We start from the raw sequence: 18,740 nt of genomic DNA, 5'->3' as shown, positions 1-18,740 counted from the left end.
TGCAGTGGTGTAGGGAAAGTATCAACTCTCTGACTCTGTGAAATCCTACCCACTTCTCCTCTCCTTCCCCTGAGTAAGACTTGATCACTATCTCCTTTGTGTGCCTCAGTATTGCTCTTTTATAAGCCTGTTTTAGAAGACATTATTGATTGTTTGTCTTCCCTAGTCCTTATTTTCTTGAGGACTGGGTCTGGGTCTAATTCTCTTTGTATATATAATGACAAGCCCAGGAAGCTGCACATACATGTTCATAAATTAATGTTTGTGCTGTGAGTAAAATGCAACCTAGGAACTCCTCAGCAAATGCTGTCTTTGAGTTTCTTGAATAGTAGTAGTTTCTTTAAATAGCTGACCAATTGTTTCTCTCTTTGGGAAACCCAGAGTACCTGTAGTGTACTATTTATGAACATGTCTTAAATTCTCTCCTAGTCTTATTTAATAAGTACAGGTCTTTGTTTTCCTACTAAGTTGGAAGTTCTTGATTGCAGAGTTTGTTTATGATTTATGTTTGCATTTCTCAGAATGTTTAGAACAATATGTACTATGTGGAAGATAGCCAATACATATTTGTTGGAATTATTATAATGTAACTATTTGGAGAAAATATTTGGTTGATACTAAATTCGGCTCTTGCTTTCCAAGTGCTTTTTAACTATAGAGCATCTGAACTAACTTCGGTTTATACAGTAGTGAGATATCTTTGTAGATCAAGGCGGAAAGAGTTTGAAGCAGGTAATCCCATAGTTCCTTTATTTGAAGATGTGTGCTCCTATATGGGTGTAGGGACAGATGAACCATCATGTTGATTCTCTGGGGATGTAGGTAAACTCTCAATGGTTTCTGCATGGAAAGGCACAGAAACCAAAGCCCAGCCATGGAGCCATATCTGCAGCACCACAGTCTACTTCCCTTCAGGGCTTAGACTTTTCCTTGTGAAACAATTTTGTTCTCATTTCAGATGGGTGACTGATAAGGACAGGTGAACATATGGCTATATTGTGGGAAAGTTTTTTTTTTTTTAATGCTACTCTTAAAATCATTGAATCATTTATTCAGGCATTGAATAGTGTAGAAGGAGTGTAAGCATGGGAATTGGTCATGGGTTCAAAGCAATTTTTCTCATTTCCTGTCTCCAAGAATTTAAGAAAAGTCTTTTGCTGGATGAGATTCAGTTTCCTCTTGTTAAATTTAGGTTATGCTGCCTACCTCTTTGGTTGTTTTGAATATCAAATGAAACAATATTTACAAAATGCCTATTATCTAATAAATATTGCTTACACTTCATTGCCTTGATGCTGCTTTTCTTTTCAAAATTCAATGAGGTATTATTATATATAAAAATGAGAATCATTGGCACATTCCAAAACTTCTGTAAAATGTAGACATTTTGTAGACTTCCGGACACAGTAACATGTTTGGACATTGATTCTGAACCTTCCATCACATCCTCAAACTGGAGCAATAATGCAAAAGATCTACATGGCATCAGCAGCTTAGAAAGAACAAAGAGGATAAGGATTTATTCAGATCCGTAGAGTAACAAGAAACACAAGGGACATGTATTATCAGCCACAGGAAGATAAAATGGATGATTTGAAAATAAGCCATGTGGTGGGAAGCTTATGAGAGAAGAATTATTCTGAAATTGAAACTTCCAAATCTGAATACACCTTAAGTTAGCTATGTATTTAGACAGGGAAGAATCAGTCACCTTCCTTTTCAAAATTTCAGAGTGCTTGGATGAAAGTATATCAACAAATATAAAGCCCTTATCAACTGATAGTCATTTAACTGAGCTTCAAAATAAAGGTGTGTTCATTGTCTATGTCCTGGGACTGTCCATCAGTGTGATCACCTAATGTCCTTTAGTCTGTCTCTGGAAACAGTTAAAAAATAGACTCAACTTACTGAATTTTATACTGGAGTGAATGGTACTAGGACACATTTTGGTTGACATGACCTCTGACAATATTTCTGCTTTCCTTAAAGGATTAGAGTGCTGGCTGTCAAAGGAGAGAATAAAATTTTTAAAAATCACTCAGTGATAAATTAAAAAAAAATACTAAGAAGCTAAGGAGCAGGTTTACATTGGACTTTTTTAAGAACTCTAAATTTAAACACTAGGAGCTGTTTTACACATTTTCTATTCACCTTATATACATTTAGGACTTTTATTTTTATGGAAAATCTATATGTCATCATAAGGAGAGTACCGCAGCATAGACCTGCTTAATTCTCAGGGAGAATTCTGCTTCATTCTGTAACTTCTGATTAAAGCTATAGACTGGGACTTTCCTGGTGGCGCCGTGGTTAAGAATCTGCCTGCCAATGCAGGGGATAGGGGTTCGATCCCTGGTCTGGGAAGATCCCACATGCCGAGGAGCAACTAAGCCCATGCAGCACAACTACTGAGCCTGAGCTCTAGAGCCCATGAGCCACAACTACTGAAGCCCTCACGCCTAGAGCCCGTGCTCCGTAACAAGAGAAGCAACCGCTGAGAAGCCCGCGCACCACAATGAAGAGTAGCCCCCGCTTGCCGCAACTAGAGAAAGCCCGTGCGTAGCAACGAAGACCCAACGCGGCCAAAAATAAATAAAATAAATTTATTTTTTAAAAAAGCTATAGACTTATAGAAATGTATTTCGTGTGGGACATTTATGGATAAGTAGATGTTTTGGTTCAAAGGAATGAAAGTTGTGGGCTTCATTTGAAGTACATTTGAATGACATAATGAAAGTACCCTTGAATGACATCTTTCTTCCTGTTGTCTAAAGCAAGAAATTTAGCATAGTTTAAAGATATGCCATACCACTCAAGAAGAAGTAAAAACAGGCTTGTACCTATTTAATTTCCAAACCATCCAAAAAACCAAATGATCATATGTGTTTTAATTAAAATCTTATATTATTGTAATAAAACCTCATTAACATAAATGTGATTAATTTGGAATTTGATCATTGGGAAATCAGACACATGTATACTATTTGCTAGGCAATTTAAATGTAAAGAAAATTTGCATAGAGTTTGGCTTGGAATGAGCACAAAAGCAGTGTTTTCAGACAACGTTTATGAAATGGTCTTTATCAAATTATTACCAACACTTCATTATGGTGAGTTATTCAGTGTTCACTAGTTGGTGCCCTCAAATGCTGGAAATCGCAGAGAGAGATTGAAATAGGAGTTGGGGCAGGGAGGAGATAAACTCCAACTGATCTGGGGATGGGATAAAAGAGGGTACTGTGAAGAAACTGGCATTTAACTTGACCATTGAAATAATGTTAGGAAGTGTAGAGGTTGAGTTTGGGTTTTAGGAAAGGAAATCCCAGACATCTGTTGGGCAATGACAAAGATGAAAAGTCTGAAAAACAGGGTCTTTTTTAATTTAGCTGAGGATCATGCATGTACAAAAAGTTAAGCTTCGAGATATAGAATTGGGACATACTCTAGAGGATTTTAAATGATTACATTTCATTTTGCAAGCAATAGGAAAAGTCTGTTGGATATAAATAGGAAGTAATTTCCTGGGGCAGGTAGAAACAGGAAAATTAGTAAGCAGAATAATGATGTAATAAAAACTTCAGAGAAGATGATGGCAATGGAACAAAATGAAAAGCTTCTATTGTATTAGAAGGAATGTAAGGCTGGGCAAAGGATCGAAGGTCAGAGCTGGGCCAACAGAGGAATCAGGGATAATTTTTAAATTTTATGCCTAGTGGCTGGCTAACGAAAAAAAAAAAAAAAAAAGAAACTATGCTACAATAAACAGACATACAAATATCAGGAGAATTTTGGGGCCGTACGGTTCATTGGTTTGGATTTCAGCCTGTTGAGATGGCTATTCCACTGGAACACTTAGAGGCCACTAAACTATGCAGGACCTAGTTAGAAATGCACGACTCCATCTCAGAGGTTAAAGCCAGTGATAGAGTTGAGAACAATTTATATTACCGTATCAGTTTAGCCTGTGGCGACTGATGAGACCAATGAGTGAGTGAATAGAGGGATGAAAAGTGGGATGAGATAGTAATGTAGAATGTCATGAATGAATGGTGGAAGAAGAGAAGTCAGGTAAAGCTTGAGGAAAATTAATTTCTGCTAATATATAAATATGAGTGAGAAACTATGAAAATGCAGAATCATAGAAACTGAAGATTTGGGAGAGTTTCAAGTAGGAGGAGTGAACAAAGTTGTAAAGTGCCACAAACAAGAGTTCATGGACCAATATAAGGCTGTTAATATTGGCAGTTAGAAGATTAACACACGAAGAAAAAAGTTCAGTTTCAGAGGAAGGGGGAAGTAGAAAAAACATGTTTACTTTTTCCTGTACTGGTGCAGATCTTATTACCTTCGTAGGGATTAAATTTCTGTCCCATTAGCTCATTTTAATAAATAAGATTAGCTAAAACATAATGTACCTCCCACCCATCCCAAGTTCTTATTGGGTAAATTGCTATTTACCAGAAATCATTTGTCTTCAAATATGGTTTAAGTTAGTTTTATCCATAAGTTAGACTAAACTTTCCTACAACTGGGATCTTTATTAAGAAAGCTAGGGCTTCCCTGGTGGTGCAGTGGTTGAGAGTCCGCCTGCCAATGCAGGGCACACGGGTTCATGCCCCGGTCCGGGAAGATCCCACATGCCGCGAAGCGGCTGGGCCTGTGAGCCATGGCCGCTGAGCCTGCGCGTCCAGAGCCTGTGCTCCACAACGGGAGAGGCCACAAGAGTGAGAGGCCCGCTTACCGCTAAAAAAAAAACAAACAAAAAAACCCCCCATATTTAAGTTGTCTGTGTTTTCTGATCTCTTCACTCCCCACCCCCCGTAGACAATGAATTTGTCCTTGCGAGATAGCAAGGCATTAGACTAAATAATAGACCTGACCTAGAAAACTTCTTTGCAAGGTTTAGGATAGGCATATGTCCTACAGAACGTCAACCCCATTGTGAATATTCTAAATAATGATGTTTGCAGGGTGACAAAGGATGTCTGAGAACCCATTAGATCAAAGCTCAGGTGTTGGCTGCTGAGACTTGGTGGGGTGAATTGCCACTGATAGTACTAGGAAGAGGACATAGCATTTAAGAGAAGACACTTGTTATTATTCAAGAGATATGTGCCTAATAATCAGGCTGTTAATTGGACTTTTGAAAATTGAATGAGTTTTAAATAAAATTTAAAATATAATTGCAAGGACTATGTGTTTTATAAAAAGTAAATCCAGCTGGATATTTATTTGTTTAGATTGATAAATAAGTTGGTTTACAAGTGTATGCCCAATTTATATTTGACATCTAAAGACATAATTGTTAGGAGTGACTCAAGTGTGAATGGTGGGACAGTTGATTTCAACAACAGGCAAAAGAGTAGCCATGTATAAATCTGGTACCATTTCAGGGTTTAACCAGAAGTCCCTTCCTCCATTCCATTTAATGACAAATATTTATTTCATCAGAGAGGGGAGAAGAGAGCCTTTTACTCAATATTTAGAGACAAAAAAGTAAAGATAAGCATCTTCAGTAGTGAAATATGGGAATTGTTTTAATCTCTTTAAGGCTTTGGGGTAGAAATGTCTGACATCAGATTATTTCAACTAGAGCAGATGTCATAAGGGGGCAGGGGAACCTGAAAGAGTGCGAAATTCTTGTTAGGACAGGAGTGTGGTCTTTATTCACCACAAGCCTGAGAGAGATTCAAGTGGGTAAAAAGAAAGGAGCATGACTGAATTCTGAATTCTTCACAGTTAAGATCATGGACTAATCTTTGCAATGCCACTTTTTCTCTTCTAAAAACTTATGGGAGAAATGAATTCTTAACATAAAAATAATCTGTCTGTGAAAATTATGTATTAGTAATTAAAGTGACCATAGTTTTAGTGATCTATTGATTATGACTGAAATAGCATTTTATTTTGTATATTCTATCTACTTTTAGTATAAAGTAAAAATGATTACCTAGGTTATTAATCTACTGTAATTGTCAAGACTTGGCTTTGCAGTGAGTGTTGGTTTTACAGACAAAGTTGACTTTCTATATCACAGGTTCTATATGCTTTGCACACATCATTGTATGCAGTCCTCCTGGAAGAGAAACTCTGAGAGTAGTAGGAGAAAATTGAAATTCACAGCAGTTAAATACCCTGCTCCAAACCATACAGCTAGTGGAACTAGGATTTGAACCCTAGGCTGCCTTCAAAGTGCAATCAAGATCTTTGACAAATACGGTCTCTCTAGAGCAAGATGAATAAGAGGGGGTTTTTGTAACATTCAAAACCAGGTGTAAATCCAAAATTGTTTAGTTTGCAGGAGGTCTGACCTCAGAACATATTTTTAATCTCTTTGTTTCCTACTTATTTTAATGTATTCTATATTATAAAAGCCCTCAATGAATAAAAATCTAGAGTTATATAAAAGATATATTGGGAAAGTATTTACTGCATTAATGGCCTTTGACTTATTAAAAAAGGATTTCTTTAAATATCCTCATGAAGTGTATGTTTCCACTTAAAATTTAATTAATATATCTTCTTAGCACTTGCTGTCCTGGATACTGTCTACATTATGCAGAAGTTAAACAGAAGACAATATAGTTTTGAACTTCAAAGAACTTAAATCCAAGGAGGAAACAAAGGCAAATAGTAACAAAAGCAAAAGTGAAATAAGAAGCATACTGAAAATAAATGTTGCTCTGGAAGTTGTAAAAAAAAAAAACTAAGAAATTCATTGCCAGAATGGGACTTGAAGGACAGGTAGAATGCTGATACGAAAAGGAACAGGTAGAATGGAAGTAACCATATCTCCTGTATGTGTACCTAGGTGTGCATGATGGCAAGGTAAGAGCAAGTACTCTTGCTTGAGCTATGAGGTACTTGCCATAAAGGGTTAAAGAAGAGACGGGGAAGCGAGGAGGAGGCTATATCAGGGAATGCCTTGATGTTTTTACTTAATTGAGAGGGTCCATGATGGTTTTGACCTGGTAGGTTACACGTTAGATGGTCGCTCTGGTACTGGCGGGTAGAATTGATCAGATTCCATAGACAGGAGACTCTTTGAGATATTCCAAGCAAGAGCTAGCTCTGCCCAAACTAGAGAGATAACAATGGGAATGCAAAGAGGGAGTGGGTGGGAAAGACGATTCTGTAATAAAATGTACAAGACATAGAAATTGAGAGTTAAGGAAAAGGAAGGGCCTGAGTATCCAAGAGAAATTTTCAGAGCAAAAAGCTAAGAGAAACTTGTGGGCAGGGAGGCATGAGAGTCTCATGAGGTCAGTTTTCAGGAACATATTCATTGCTGTTTTTTAAAGCAACTTCTAGAGTGGGTGATAACTGTATTTTCCTTGGCTAGCTAAGGAATGAATCCTTATATTATGCAAAGTCTATAGAATTGTGTTTATGACTGCAAAATATGGTCAATGAGACTTTAAAAGGAAATTATAAGGTTTAATTGAGCTTCATATTGATACATATTGATATCTAATGGCTTCAATCCATAGTAAGCACCACATAAAAAGCTACGGTGTGGCAAACATTATTGCTAAAATAAAGAGTGGATGGCACCTTATCCTTTTCATTTCTGTTGACTAAGAAGGATAAAGAATGAGTTTTCCTTAAAAATAGCTTCTATCTTAGTAACAGAAATACAAGCATGTATGTAAAAGTGAGTATTTTTCAAAGGGCTCCTGACTGCTTTCCCCAAATTGGATTTCTTTTGGTAAGCAAGGAAAGGTAGATGAATACTAAGTATGCTACCAGCATCATGTGCCACAGCTTGTTCTATGCTAGGAGCTGTGATTTTCATATAGTGTGTTTTTTTTTTTTTAATCTGTAAAACCCTACACATTTGGTTCTATAATAATCTTTATTTTACAAATGAAAAAATTTAGGATTAGAGAATTTAAGTAACTTGTCTCTAAATTAAGCAACTGTTGAGAAATTCTGGTTGAAGACAGCTGCAGTGGGAATGATAATGGACAAATGGATGGCCAAAAAGCCTCGGTAATTGATTGAATAATGAGATTAAGTAGATTTCAGGCCAGGGGTTATCTAGGATGGTTCCAAGGTTTCTGGCTTGCAAATCAGGTAGAGTGTTGTTCCATTCTCTGACACAGGGAGTATCTGGTGGATGTCTGTGGGAGGGAAGGTGATGAGATTGAGCTTGGGCATGCTGTTTGACATGAGTGTGAGATATGCAAGGGGACAGATATAATAGACTGCTATTATAAGGATTAGGAGGCTTAGAATACAGGAATGGACTGGAGATAATGCTTTTGTAGTCATCAGTTATGAATTAATCATTAAAGACATGGATGAGTGTATAATATTGGCCAAAGAGCATGTGAAGAATAGAAGATAAAAGGGCTAACACCCAAGGGAACAGCAGCCTTTCAGGGGAAAGCAGAGAGGAGAGCAGAGAAGAGACTGATAAGAGTGTCCAGTAAAGTGAAAATCCTCAGGGCACACACAATTTCATTTTAGAGTTCAGTGATGTCACTTTTTTGTGAAACAGCTATTACAATATTGCATCTGCCCTACATCTCTCCTCTGTCCTTAGTGTATTAAATGGCACAATTTGCATTTCCATTAGGAGAGGAGAAAAAAAGAGAAAAAATTTCATTGAAATTGCCAGGGCATGATGTATGATTGACATGGGTATTTGTATACTTGTCCATAACTCTATAGGTAAGTTTTGACAGAAAGACTGGTGAAATCTTCAAAATGACAAACATTTATCTTTTATATAATCCTGGGGTGGGGGGTAGAAAACAGGGCAGAGTGGGACTGTTATAGTTCTTTCTTGTACTACTACTTTTAACCCAGGAGTCACTCATAATTAGGAATGATAATAACTTTGAAAGGTTCATGCAAATGTATACCTTACCGAAATGTAGCCCAAATAGTCTAAGTAGGAGAATTAATGTAAAATAATATCTTGGTTAACAGAAATGTCATGAAAGTTTATACCATTTTTGTAACACAACTGCTAAGAGAGTACACCTTTGACTAGAATGAAATAGCTCATGTTTCCAGAGACTATTTTATGACTATAGAGTTGTATTAGTTGATTTGTTTCTTTATTTTTATAAGTATATACTGTAACAAGTATAGTCTATTACCTAGTCTAACTACAGTGTCAATAGACTTTGAAAGAAACCAAATGAGAATAATACAATAATCTCTGATGAATTTATTCTATATTAATAAATATTAACTATATATTAATGCTGTATTAACCTGGAATAAATTTCCTAATTTTAGTATAAGGTGGGATAAGAGTGTTTCAAAAGGTAGTTAGTAATCATAGCTATGTTGAAAGTTAAATCAGAAATTTTAAGGAAAGTATTGTTTGGAAAAATAGTGGCAATATATTTAAAGTTGTTCAATGAAGCAGTGACAAAAGTGCAAATTTTAGCTAGATTCTAGTTTCAAACCTAGAGTCAGTTCAAGTATTTTCAGCCTCAGAACAAAATTAGTTTTCTCATTTCAAATTAAGAAGAATAAAGCATAAATATTTGGAGTGCTGTGAAGCTATGGAGGTTCTAGAATTTATGGTTGACCTAATCTGTAGTTCTCGAGATAAATCTGCAGTACCAATATTTTTCATGTGCCCTATTTATTGCTGTTTATTCTAATCTATGATTGGTAATTTTACATATAAAGTACTTCAAAACACCTCCAAAGAGTCTTCTCAAAGGTAGCTTTTTTAAAGATAGATCTTCTGGATCTTCTCCCTCGTTTTCATCCATGTTGTATGTTAACTATAGGGAAGTTTATTTTTGCTTCTTTATCAGATAAATGGGAGTATGGGTGTTCATGAATTTATTTCTATAACATTTTATAGAAAGTAATTTTTAGAATTCTGTAATCACAATGCCTTGCTTTAGGAATATATTAATTTTACTTAGATTTAACTTTATGGCCACTGAAGGAGCTATCTTATTTACCAAACTGACATTCTGTTCTTCTAGTCATTTATTTAACCATAAGTCAGTAATAATTTTTATGGTGGTGGGGGGCAGGGAGAACAGGCTGGTCATTGTCTATATCTTAAAATCTGATTTTTTTTTTATTTATTGTAGGTTTTATTGGGATTTAATAATGCTTATAATGATGGTTGGAAATCTGGTCATCATACCAGTTGGAATCACATTCTTTACAGAACAGACAACAACACCATGGATTATTTTCAATGTGGCTTCAGATACAGTTTTCCTTTTGGACTTGATCATGAATTTCAGGACTGGGACTGTCAATGAAGATAGTTCTGAAATCATCCTGGACCCTAAAGTGATCAAGATGAATTATTTAAAAAGCTGGTTTGTGGTTGACTTCATCTCATCAATCCCAGTGGATTATATCTTTCTCATTGTAGAAAAAGGAATGGATTCAGAAGTTTACAAGACAGCCAGGGCACTTCGCATTGTGAGGTTTACAAAAATTCTCAGTCTCTTGCGTTTATTACGACTTTCAAGGTTAATTAGATACATACATCAGTGGGAAGAGGTAAGACATATCTTTTACATTTTTAAAGCTACTATATCATGCGATTTAAACTATAACTGTTCCAAAATGAACAACTGTGCTATATATAATGAGTTTTATGAAATTCAAAAAGAAAAATTTCATTTTTTTTTCTTTTGGTATGTAAGTGGTATATTTGTATCCTCAAAAGATATGGTTGAATATTGGATTTGAGTGAAGTGAAAAAATTAGTGATTGTAAAACAATTGTCTTATGCCAATTCAGTCTTTTTTTTAAATGTCTTTATTGGAGTATAATTGTTTTACAATGGTGTGTTAGCTTCTGCTTTATAACAAAGTGGATCAGCTATACATATACATATATCCCCATATCTCCTCCCTCTTGCATCTCCCTCCCACCCTCGCTATCCCACCCCTCTAGGTGGTCACAAAGCACAGAGCTGATCTCCCTGTGCTATGCGGCTGCTTCCCACTAGCTATCTATTTTATGTTTGGTAGTGTATACATGTCCATGCCACTCTCTCACTTCATCCCAGCTTATCCTTCCCCCTCCCTGTGTCCTCAAGCCCATTCTCTATGTCTGCGTCTGCATCTTTATTCCTGTCCTGACCCTAGGTTCGTCAGAACCATTTTTGTTTTCTTTTAGATTCCATACTACTTTTTTTTTTAAAGCAAATCTACTTTAATCAACAAATTTTTATCTTAACCAGTGCAGCCCCTCTTCCACCATGGGAGATTGTTTTTATTTAATATCTAATATTAGTTTGTTTTATCTAACACATCAAGTACCATCTTTGACAAAGCTGTAGGGTCTGATTGCTAACCTAGTTTGTATCATTAGTTCTGTGAAATAACGTGGAATATGTTTCCTCTAATATTGAAATTTCAGAGAATTTGTATTTGAAGAAATCAGATTTTTTTTTAGTATTTCCAAGTTGTATGTGTAAAGACTGATTTTAGTATAATAATTTTGCTCATTGTTATTCTTTACCTATAATTATTTATTATAGGTTCTCTCTACTAGTTCATTTCATAATACTGAAAAACAGCATACCCCTGAGGGAACTTATTACATAAAAAACACAAATACTACAGTGAATAAATACAGTGAATCTGGCCAATATTTTGCTGAATAGGGCATCTGTTGTTCTTAGGCAATTGGTGGGACCTGAAAGGGCCCAGCCAACTGGAGTTTCCAAAGATCTGAGTTAAATGTACCATCACCAAGCAAAGGAGGTTATGTCCCTAATTTCAGAGTCTACATATTAACTTTTTGATTTTCTTTTCCTTCTAAATGTATCTTAAAAAATTAATTATAGGGCTTCCCTGGTGGCGCAGTGCTTGAGAGTCCGCCTGCCGATGCAGGAGACGCGGGTTCGTGCCCCGTTTCGGGAAGGTCCCACATGCCGCGGAGCGGCTGGGCCCGTGAGCCATGGCCGCTGAGCCTGCGCGTCCGGAGCCTGTGCTCCGCAAATGGGAGAGGCCACAACAGTGAGAGGCCCGCATAATGCAAGAAAAAAAAAAAAAAAAAATTAATTATAACTTGAACTTTATTGTCTGCATAAAAATGAGGGTCAAAGAGGCCTGCAGAGTGCCTAAACCTGCACTAAAGGAAACAATACATTGGCTAGGAATTAATTGCCACTTTACTAGCTACAGAAATGCTTTTTAGGATGAATTATATTTTGGAATTTAGGTTTAAACAAGTCATAAAATGGAACTTCAGTGAACATTAGCTCTGCTTTCTGTGAGACTGTAACAATGTTTTGTGTGTGCTTGTTGATGACATTTTGGTTCCTAGGATTTCAGGAAATGACATACAATAATAAGACACTGCGTAAGACACTGCTAAAAAGACATAAAAATGGATCATTCTTAAAATATGGATACAGATTATATTTAAAATAAGATGAAGCACATGTGAGAAATTGGATTCATCTTATAATGTGTCTCTGTATAGCACATTCCATCTAACATGTAAAAAATGTTTGGTTTTCAAACATTATTATGCTAATGTTAATATCAAAACAAGGTGATTATTGATAAAAATAGCTAATATTTATTGATGGCTTATTATATGTCAAGTAATATGTTTGATTCTTTACATGGATTAGTTCATTGAATCTTCCTAATAACTCTGGTTAACTTGCCCAGATTCACAGGGTTAGTAATAGGTGGAGCTGGGATTCTGACCTTGGCAACCTGACCTTGACAATCTGACCTGACCTTGGCAAAGCTCTTAACCACATAACCATATAGCTTCTCACCATAACATATATATTCTTTTAATGAGAAATACCTTAATATTACACCATTTTATATATATAATCAAAAATTGTAGGAAACTTTTCTTAACTGAACTTTGTGGTCCAAGCAACATAAAATTTGAATATTTGCCTCTTAAAACATGGTCACAAAAAATATTGTAATGAGTAGCCTGTGAGAAGAAAAGTCACTGATATAAATACTCAGTCAATTGAAAACACAGTGGGCAATGCGACTATTTTCAGTGTCTTGTAGTTTGAACCCAGTTACCCTAGAGAATGGCAGAAGGATGAACAGATGGCATTCTACCAGATAAAATGGCAGGCTGTACAGTCATGGAAGCGCACTGCTAAATACCGTTGTCCTCTAGTTCCTGGCAGCAGTCACAGACACCTAGGTCTGTGTAACTTGATGGTGTTTCAAAGATGCCAGGATATAATTCAGGAGCATCAGCTCACTGCCATCATTACTGTAAAATGCAATTTAATATGCACTTACAGACATTTGGTAACCAAACCCATTCAAGCTAGAATTGTGAGTTGGCAAGATCTTTCTTATAAATAAATGACCTTGATAATAAATGAATCATAAGCTCACTTCATGAAGAATGTTTTCTTGATTATATGATATCCCCATATATCATGGATATTTAATGTCTGTTAGTAACACTGCTAAGCAGAGAAAAAATACAGTAGTAATTAACCCAAATTTAATATGGATTCATTATTTCATCACCTACGTGATTGAAACCAAAGTCACAAAGAAACTTGAATGCTTCCAAATTGGTAAAGCTCTACCTGGGTTTTATAAATGCCACCAGGATGTGTTTACAAGTAGAAGCACAACAAATAATCAGGTTGCTCTATGAGCATTTAGAATAAGAGTACAGAGGAAGATGTGGGTTCACCCACATGTCTTTGAGCTCTGAGTGTTTTAGTACCAAGCTGGCTAATGCTAAATTCAGCAAATTTGGGGAAGTAATGTGTGAAGTCTGGGAGCTGCCACCCTTTTAAATGAATCATTCCCAAGGAAAGTGGCTGCCTTCTATAGGAAACTGCTTCCATCTTCAATGAGACATTTTTTTTTCCGATCTGAATTAGTTCAACTGATAAACAACAGGAAGTGCCAAAGCCAGATAAATTAGAGAAATATTGTGAATGAAATACAGAAACTTTAAAATTTAGCCCTTATGTTACTATCCTTGCTAAAGTTGAATATAGTGGCTAATATAGAAGGAAAGAACTGATTTGGCCAACTGATTTATGAAACACATGGTGTTAAGAAGTCAGGGGGGAAGCTGTTTTCATGAGGCAATGATGAGATCAATGGGTTTAGGATGCACAATTGGGGCTCTCTGACACTGTACTGAAGCTTTACATGTATGGCCAGGTGAGGTGAAAATCTGTGGCAATTGTTTAGATAAATCAGGTCAAAATATTCCTTTTCCTGTAATCGCCCGAAAACAGAGGTAAATCTCTCCCACTCTTGTATTTTGACTTAAAAAAATCATTCCCTTAATTCAACGTTGTTGTTATTGTTGTATTTCAAGTGAAGTCAGTGACCTGGGCCTGAGTGCTCTTTTGTAACCTATCACAGAGAACCCGTTCTCTGTGATCCTCCTAAAAGAGACATATGGTGAGGAAATCCTCAGAAATTAAATGGAACATTATTTACAGTTTTTGACAATCACCAGCCACTGAAGAAATAAAGGGTAGATTAAGAGCTTAGTAAATAGGAGATTATTTAAAGGTGAAGAGTTCCAGGAACCTTGAATGCTATAGCTGCTGACCCCTGTCATTTTATCAAAGGCAGATGATCCTTGAAATTATTAGATACTTTGGACATAGTAATTGAAAAGAGAAATATTACTCTGTAATGGTTATCTATTTGTAGGATTCAATGTCACAGAAAGTGGAAATTCTTCATGGGCAGTGTTAAAAATGGATGGCAAACACATGAAGCTCCTATAATAACTATGGCTTTGGAATACATACCTATAATATTTTATTTTTCATTCTTTATTTACTATCCCCTCAACTTTCCTTGTATAGATTTTAGACCTCTCACAAATAACTTGCTTATTTTGAGGCAAGGAAGAGGGCTGTGGTTCTGATCTTCAAATATGTCTATGGCAATTTCAGATGAATAATGTGTCTGGAACATTACAATGCCCTTCTAGTAATCAGTATTAGATTTTTATCTTGGCTTAGAGGCAGATTTATGTACAAATTATGTTTAACAACAGAACATTAATAAGGAAATGTATTCTACAGGGAGCTAATACAGACTGCAGTTTCTGTCTTTGGTTAATTTTAGCATTCTAATTGGTTTAGATTAGAAACTAGCTCTTGCTATAAATTGCAATACATATTATAACTACTTCCATTTTGTAGAAAACACATAGAATTCTAAGACTTGCCATAAGCAAACACCAGTGTTTTCCTAAGCCTGCCCTCTGCTAGAACTTATGGAGGTTCCCTATTGCCTATCACATCAAATCTGTGTTTCTTTGCTGTGCCTTCAAGGCTCTCCAGCAAACCATTCCCCTGTCTCACCATTGTCCTTCATATTTGTGCCCAACAGCTATTTTCTGTTTTTTAGTTTTGTAATGCTTCTGGCAGAGAATGACTTTTTTTTTTTTCTGCTTCTGGTAATTTTGCATGTGCCACACCTCAGATTTGGAAAACCTTTCTTTTTCTATTATTCATTTAAAATTTATGCTCAAACACTTCTCCAGAAAATATTCCGCATTGATGGACTGCGTTATAATGGTCAATACTTTTACTTTGAACAATTCTACTGTCTCTGTGTGCATTTGTTCATGCCCATAGCTGGGTTGTGAATACTTACTTATATATGCATTTCCTTTTCTTTTTCTGGGCATAAATGTCTGTAGGGAAGAGTCAGGGTCAACTTTTTGCCCTTGAATCTCCTTGTACACTAGTATAGAGTTCTAAACACAATAGGCTATCTGAGTATACCTATCTGCTTACTACATGGCAATGCTCCATGTTCTAAATCCATTAAATAATTGCAAAGGTATATTTATTCTTCACTCCCAAGCATTTACTGAATAATTTCTATATGCAGATGCTAAACATGAGAATACAAAGCATATCTCAGCTTTGCAGGAAAAACAGACATGTGAACAAATAATCACAGATGGTGCGGTAAGTGATGGCATAAAAGAGGGAGTGAACAACACAGCTTTTTTTGCAGGGGAAGAAAGCCTCAGAGATACTCGAGCTGAGTTTTGAAGCTGGAGTCTGGATTACTAAGGTGCAGAAAAGGGAGCAAAGGAGTACAGTCAGTAAGACATGAAGCATAAGCAGCCTAGCACAGTTCTGCATCTCTAGAGCATAGGTTGCAAAGGCAGTGAGTTTGGAGGTATAGACAAGAAGTTGTGCTAATGATGGACTCACTCAGTAAGGTGTCATTGAGGCATATTAGCTGAGGGATTTGCATTTTAGAATACTGCAGAGTCAACAGGATTGGAGACAACTGAGGATGGAACTGATATCAGTTAAGAGAGAGATTCATCACACATTTGCATTTTTTATATATAGCTAGCATCAGGCAGGATACTTTTTAGATATCTACAGGGAGGTTTATCTTTGCCAAGTATTCTTGCCATTGAAGTATTTGTATCAAATAATAAAATATGATAAGGCTTTATATGAAGTATTTTTGTAACGTTATAAAATTTAAATATTAATTATATTTGATATAATTAATAATCATTAATAGAATAATATATTAATGTGTTAATATAATTATATTATATTATTGATATAATTATATTTGAGTTTTGTATTTCACACCACCAGAAATGTGATGGTGTAAAATGGATCCTGTGCTAGAAATTAGCACTTATGGATGTTTATTCAAATTGTGCCTTTTATTTTCTATTTAATCTAGGGAAAAACGCTTAAAGTGACTTTTTTATGCCTACAACCTTAATAGAACAGTTGTGAAGTTCAAAGGAAATTAGATATATGGAAATTATTTGAAGTATTCAAGTTGATGTATGCCTATAATATTTATACATATGAATATTCACAATGTCATCTTTCTCAGATTAGCACATTGACTAACAAAAACATTATTATGTGTGTGTGAGTTGCGTAATATTTTTTTCAGGCAAATATTGATTCTGCTAAAGACCACTAGGTGTCCTCTATTGGTTGTATTACTTCAGAGTTCTATATTCTGAAATACCAAAACTGTCTTTTTTGAAATTATTCATTTATACTCTCTTAGAATCACCTAATTGCTTGGCTATCTATGTCTAGATAAAATAGATGACAATGAATATTCATATATGTAAAGATTATTTCTCTTTATCTATACTTTCTTCTAAGGTTAAAGAAAGAGTTTGTTAAGTTCATTCTCTAAAAAAATCATTTTTATTCCAAGAGAATTGTTTTCAATATTATACTGTGTGTTTACTTAAGATGGTATTTTTTTTTGCGGGCCTCTCACTGTTGTGGCTTCTCCCGTTGCGGAGCACAGGCTCCGGACGCGCAGGCTCAGCGGCCATGGCTCACGGGCCTAAACGTTCCGCGGCATGTGGGATCTTCCCGGACCGGGGCACGAACCCGTGTCCCCTGCATCGGCAGGCGGACTCTCAACCACTGCGCCACCAGGGAAGCCCTTAAGATGGTATTTGAACAGACACCCTGAAGTTCTAACGTACGGTGTAATGAGTTCTATTTGGATAGACAGTATTATTAAGTCAAGACAGTTAAAAAGAGATTGACAAAGTATGTGTGGGTGTATATGTGTGTGCGTGTGTGGTAGGGGTAAGATATATAATTTTATGAATGCTTTTTGGTTAGTGCCTTGCAGCAGATCTGTATAATCCTGATGCTTTTGACATGGAGATGTCAGTTTAACGCTAAGATATAAGATCAAATTTGAAATGTCCAGGACTCTATTTTAATATTAAAACATTAGAATTTCTTAATGCCCCATCATTGCCCAATCTGTGTTCCTGTTTTGTGTGTGTTTATATGCCTCCTTGGCTATATGTTGATAACTAGACTCATATCTCAAATTTCCAAACTATGTACCCTTATGCCTCAAAATCTGCATGACATCTCTATAAAGATATCTTGTGAGTTCCTCAAGCTCAGTATGTTCATTTCCCCTTCAAGTCTCCTCCTTCTCTCTTGTTTCCTGTTGCTCAACTCAGAAATCCAAGAGGTATCCTTGACTTCTCTCTGCTCTCATTCTCCAAGTTCTACTGGTTCTACTTGGAATGTGATTTGAATTCTAATATTCCTTCACTCAGTCCTCTCTATCACCATCCTAGTCCAAGCCAACATCAGTCATTTCTCATTTGCATTTTTATAGTAGAGTCATTACTAGGTTTAAAAATTCTCCCTTGCTTATCTTCCTAGGGCCTCAAAAGTGACATTTTTGAAGAGCAAATATTACCATATCATTCACCTGCTGAAAATATTTCTATGGTGTTTCAGTATCATAAGGACAAATTCCAAAATTCAAGGTCCTTTGAAATCTGATTCTTTTCCCATGTCAGCCTGGAAAACTGCTTGCTCATTATTATTATTATTTTAATAAATTTATTTATTTTGGCTGCGTTGGGTCTTTGTTGCTGCACGCGGGCTTTCTCTAGTTGTGGTGAGCGGGGGCTACTCCTCGTTGTGGTGTGTGGGCTTCTCTTGTGGTGGCTTCTCTTGTTGCAGAGCACGGGCTCTAGGTGCATGGGCTTCATTAGTTGTGGTATGGAGGCTCAGTAGTTGTGGCACATGGGCTTAGTTGCTTCTCGGCATGTGGGGCCTTCCCGGACCAGGGATCGAACCTGCGTCCCCTGCATTGGCAGGCGGATTCTTAACCATCACGCCACCAGGGAAGTCCCTTGCTCATTAATTTTTAACTAGTCTGAACCTCTTTATGTTTGTCACATATACTGTTTTAAGGCCTTTACAAGTGTTGTTCACTTTTCCTAGAACTCTGTTCCTTTGGCCAACCCCAATT

At 36.3% G+C, this 18,740-nt stretch overlaps 1 protein-coding gene across 1 annotated transcript in view; it reads left to right on the top strand.

Moving 5' to 3' along the window:
* The window catches only part of HCN1 (hyperpolarization activated cyclic nucleotide gated potassium channel 1), a 381,204-nt gene that overhangs the window by 36,617 nt on the left and 325,847 nt on the right, over positions 1–18,740 (top strand). Inside the window, exon 2 of the mRNA XM_007470736.1 lies at positions 10,074–10,497. Coding sequence (XP_007470798.1) covers positions 10,074–10,497 — 424 coding nt within the window. The remainder of the gene's footprint in view (positions 1–10,073; positions 10,498–18,740) is intronic.

Source organism: Lipotes vexillifer, unplaced genomic scaffold, assembly GCF_000442215.2.
Source record: "Lipotes vexillifer unplaced genomic scaffold, Lipotes_vexillifer_v1.1 scaffold96, whole genome shotgun sequence".
NCBI lineage: Eukaryota > Metazoa > Chordata > Mammalia > Artiodactyla > Lipotidae > Lipotes > Lipotes vexillifer.
This window is presented reverse-complemented; position numbering and strand designations above follow the sequence as displayed.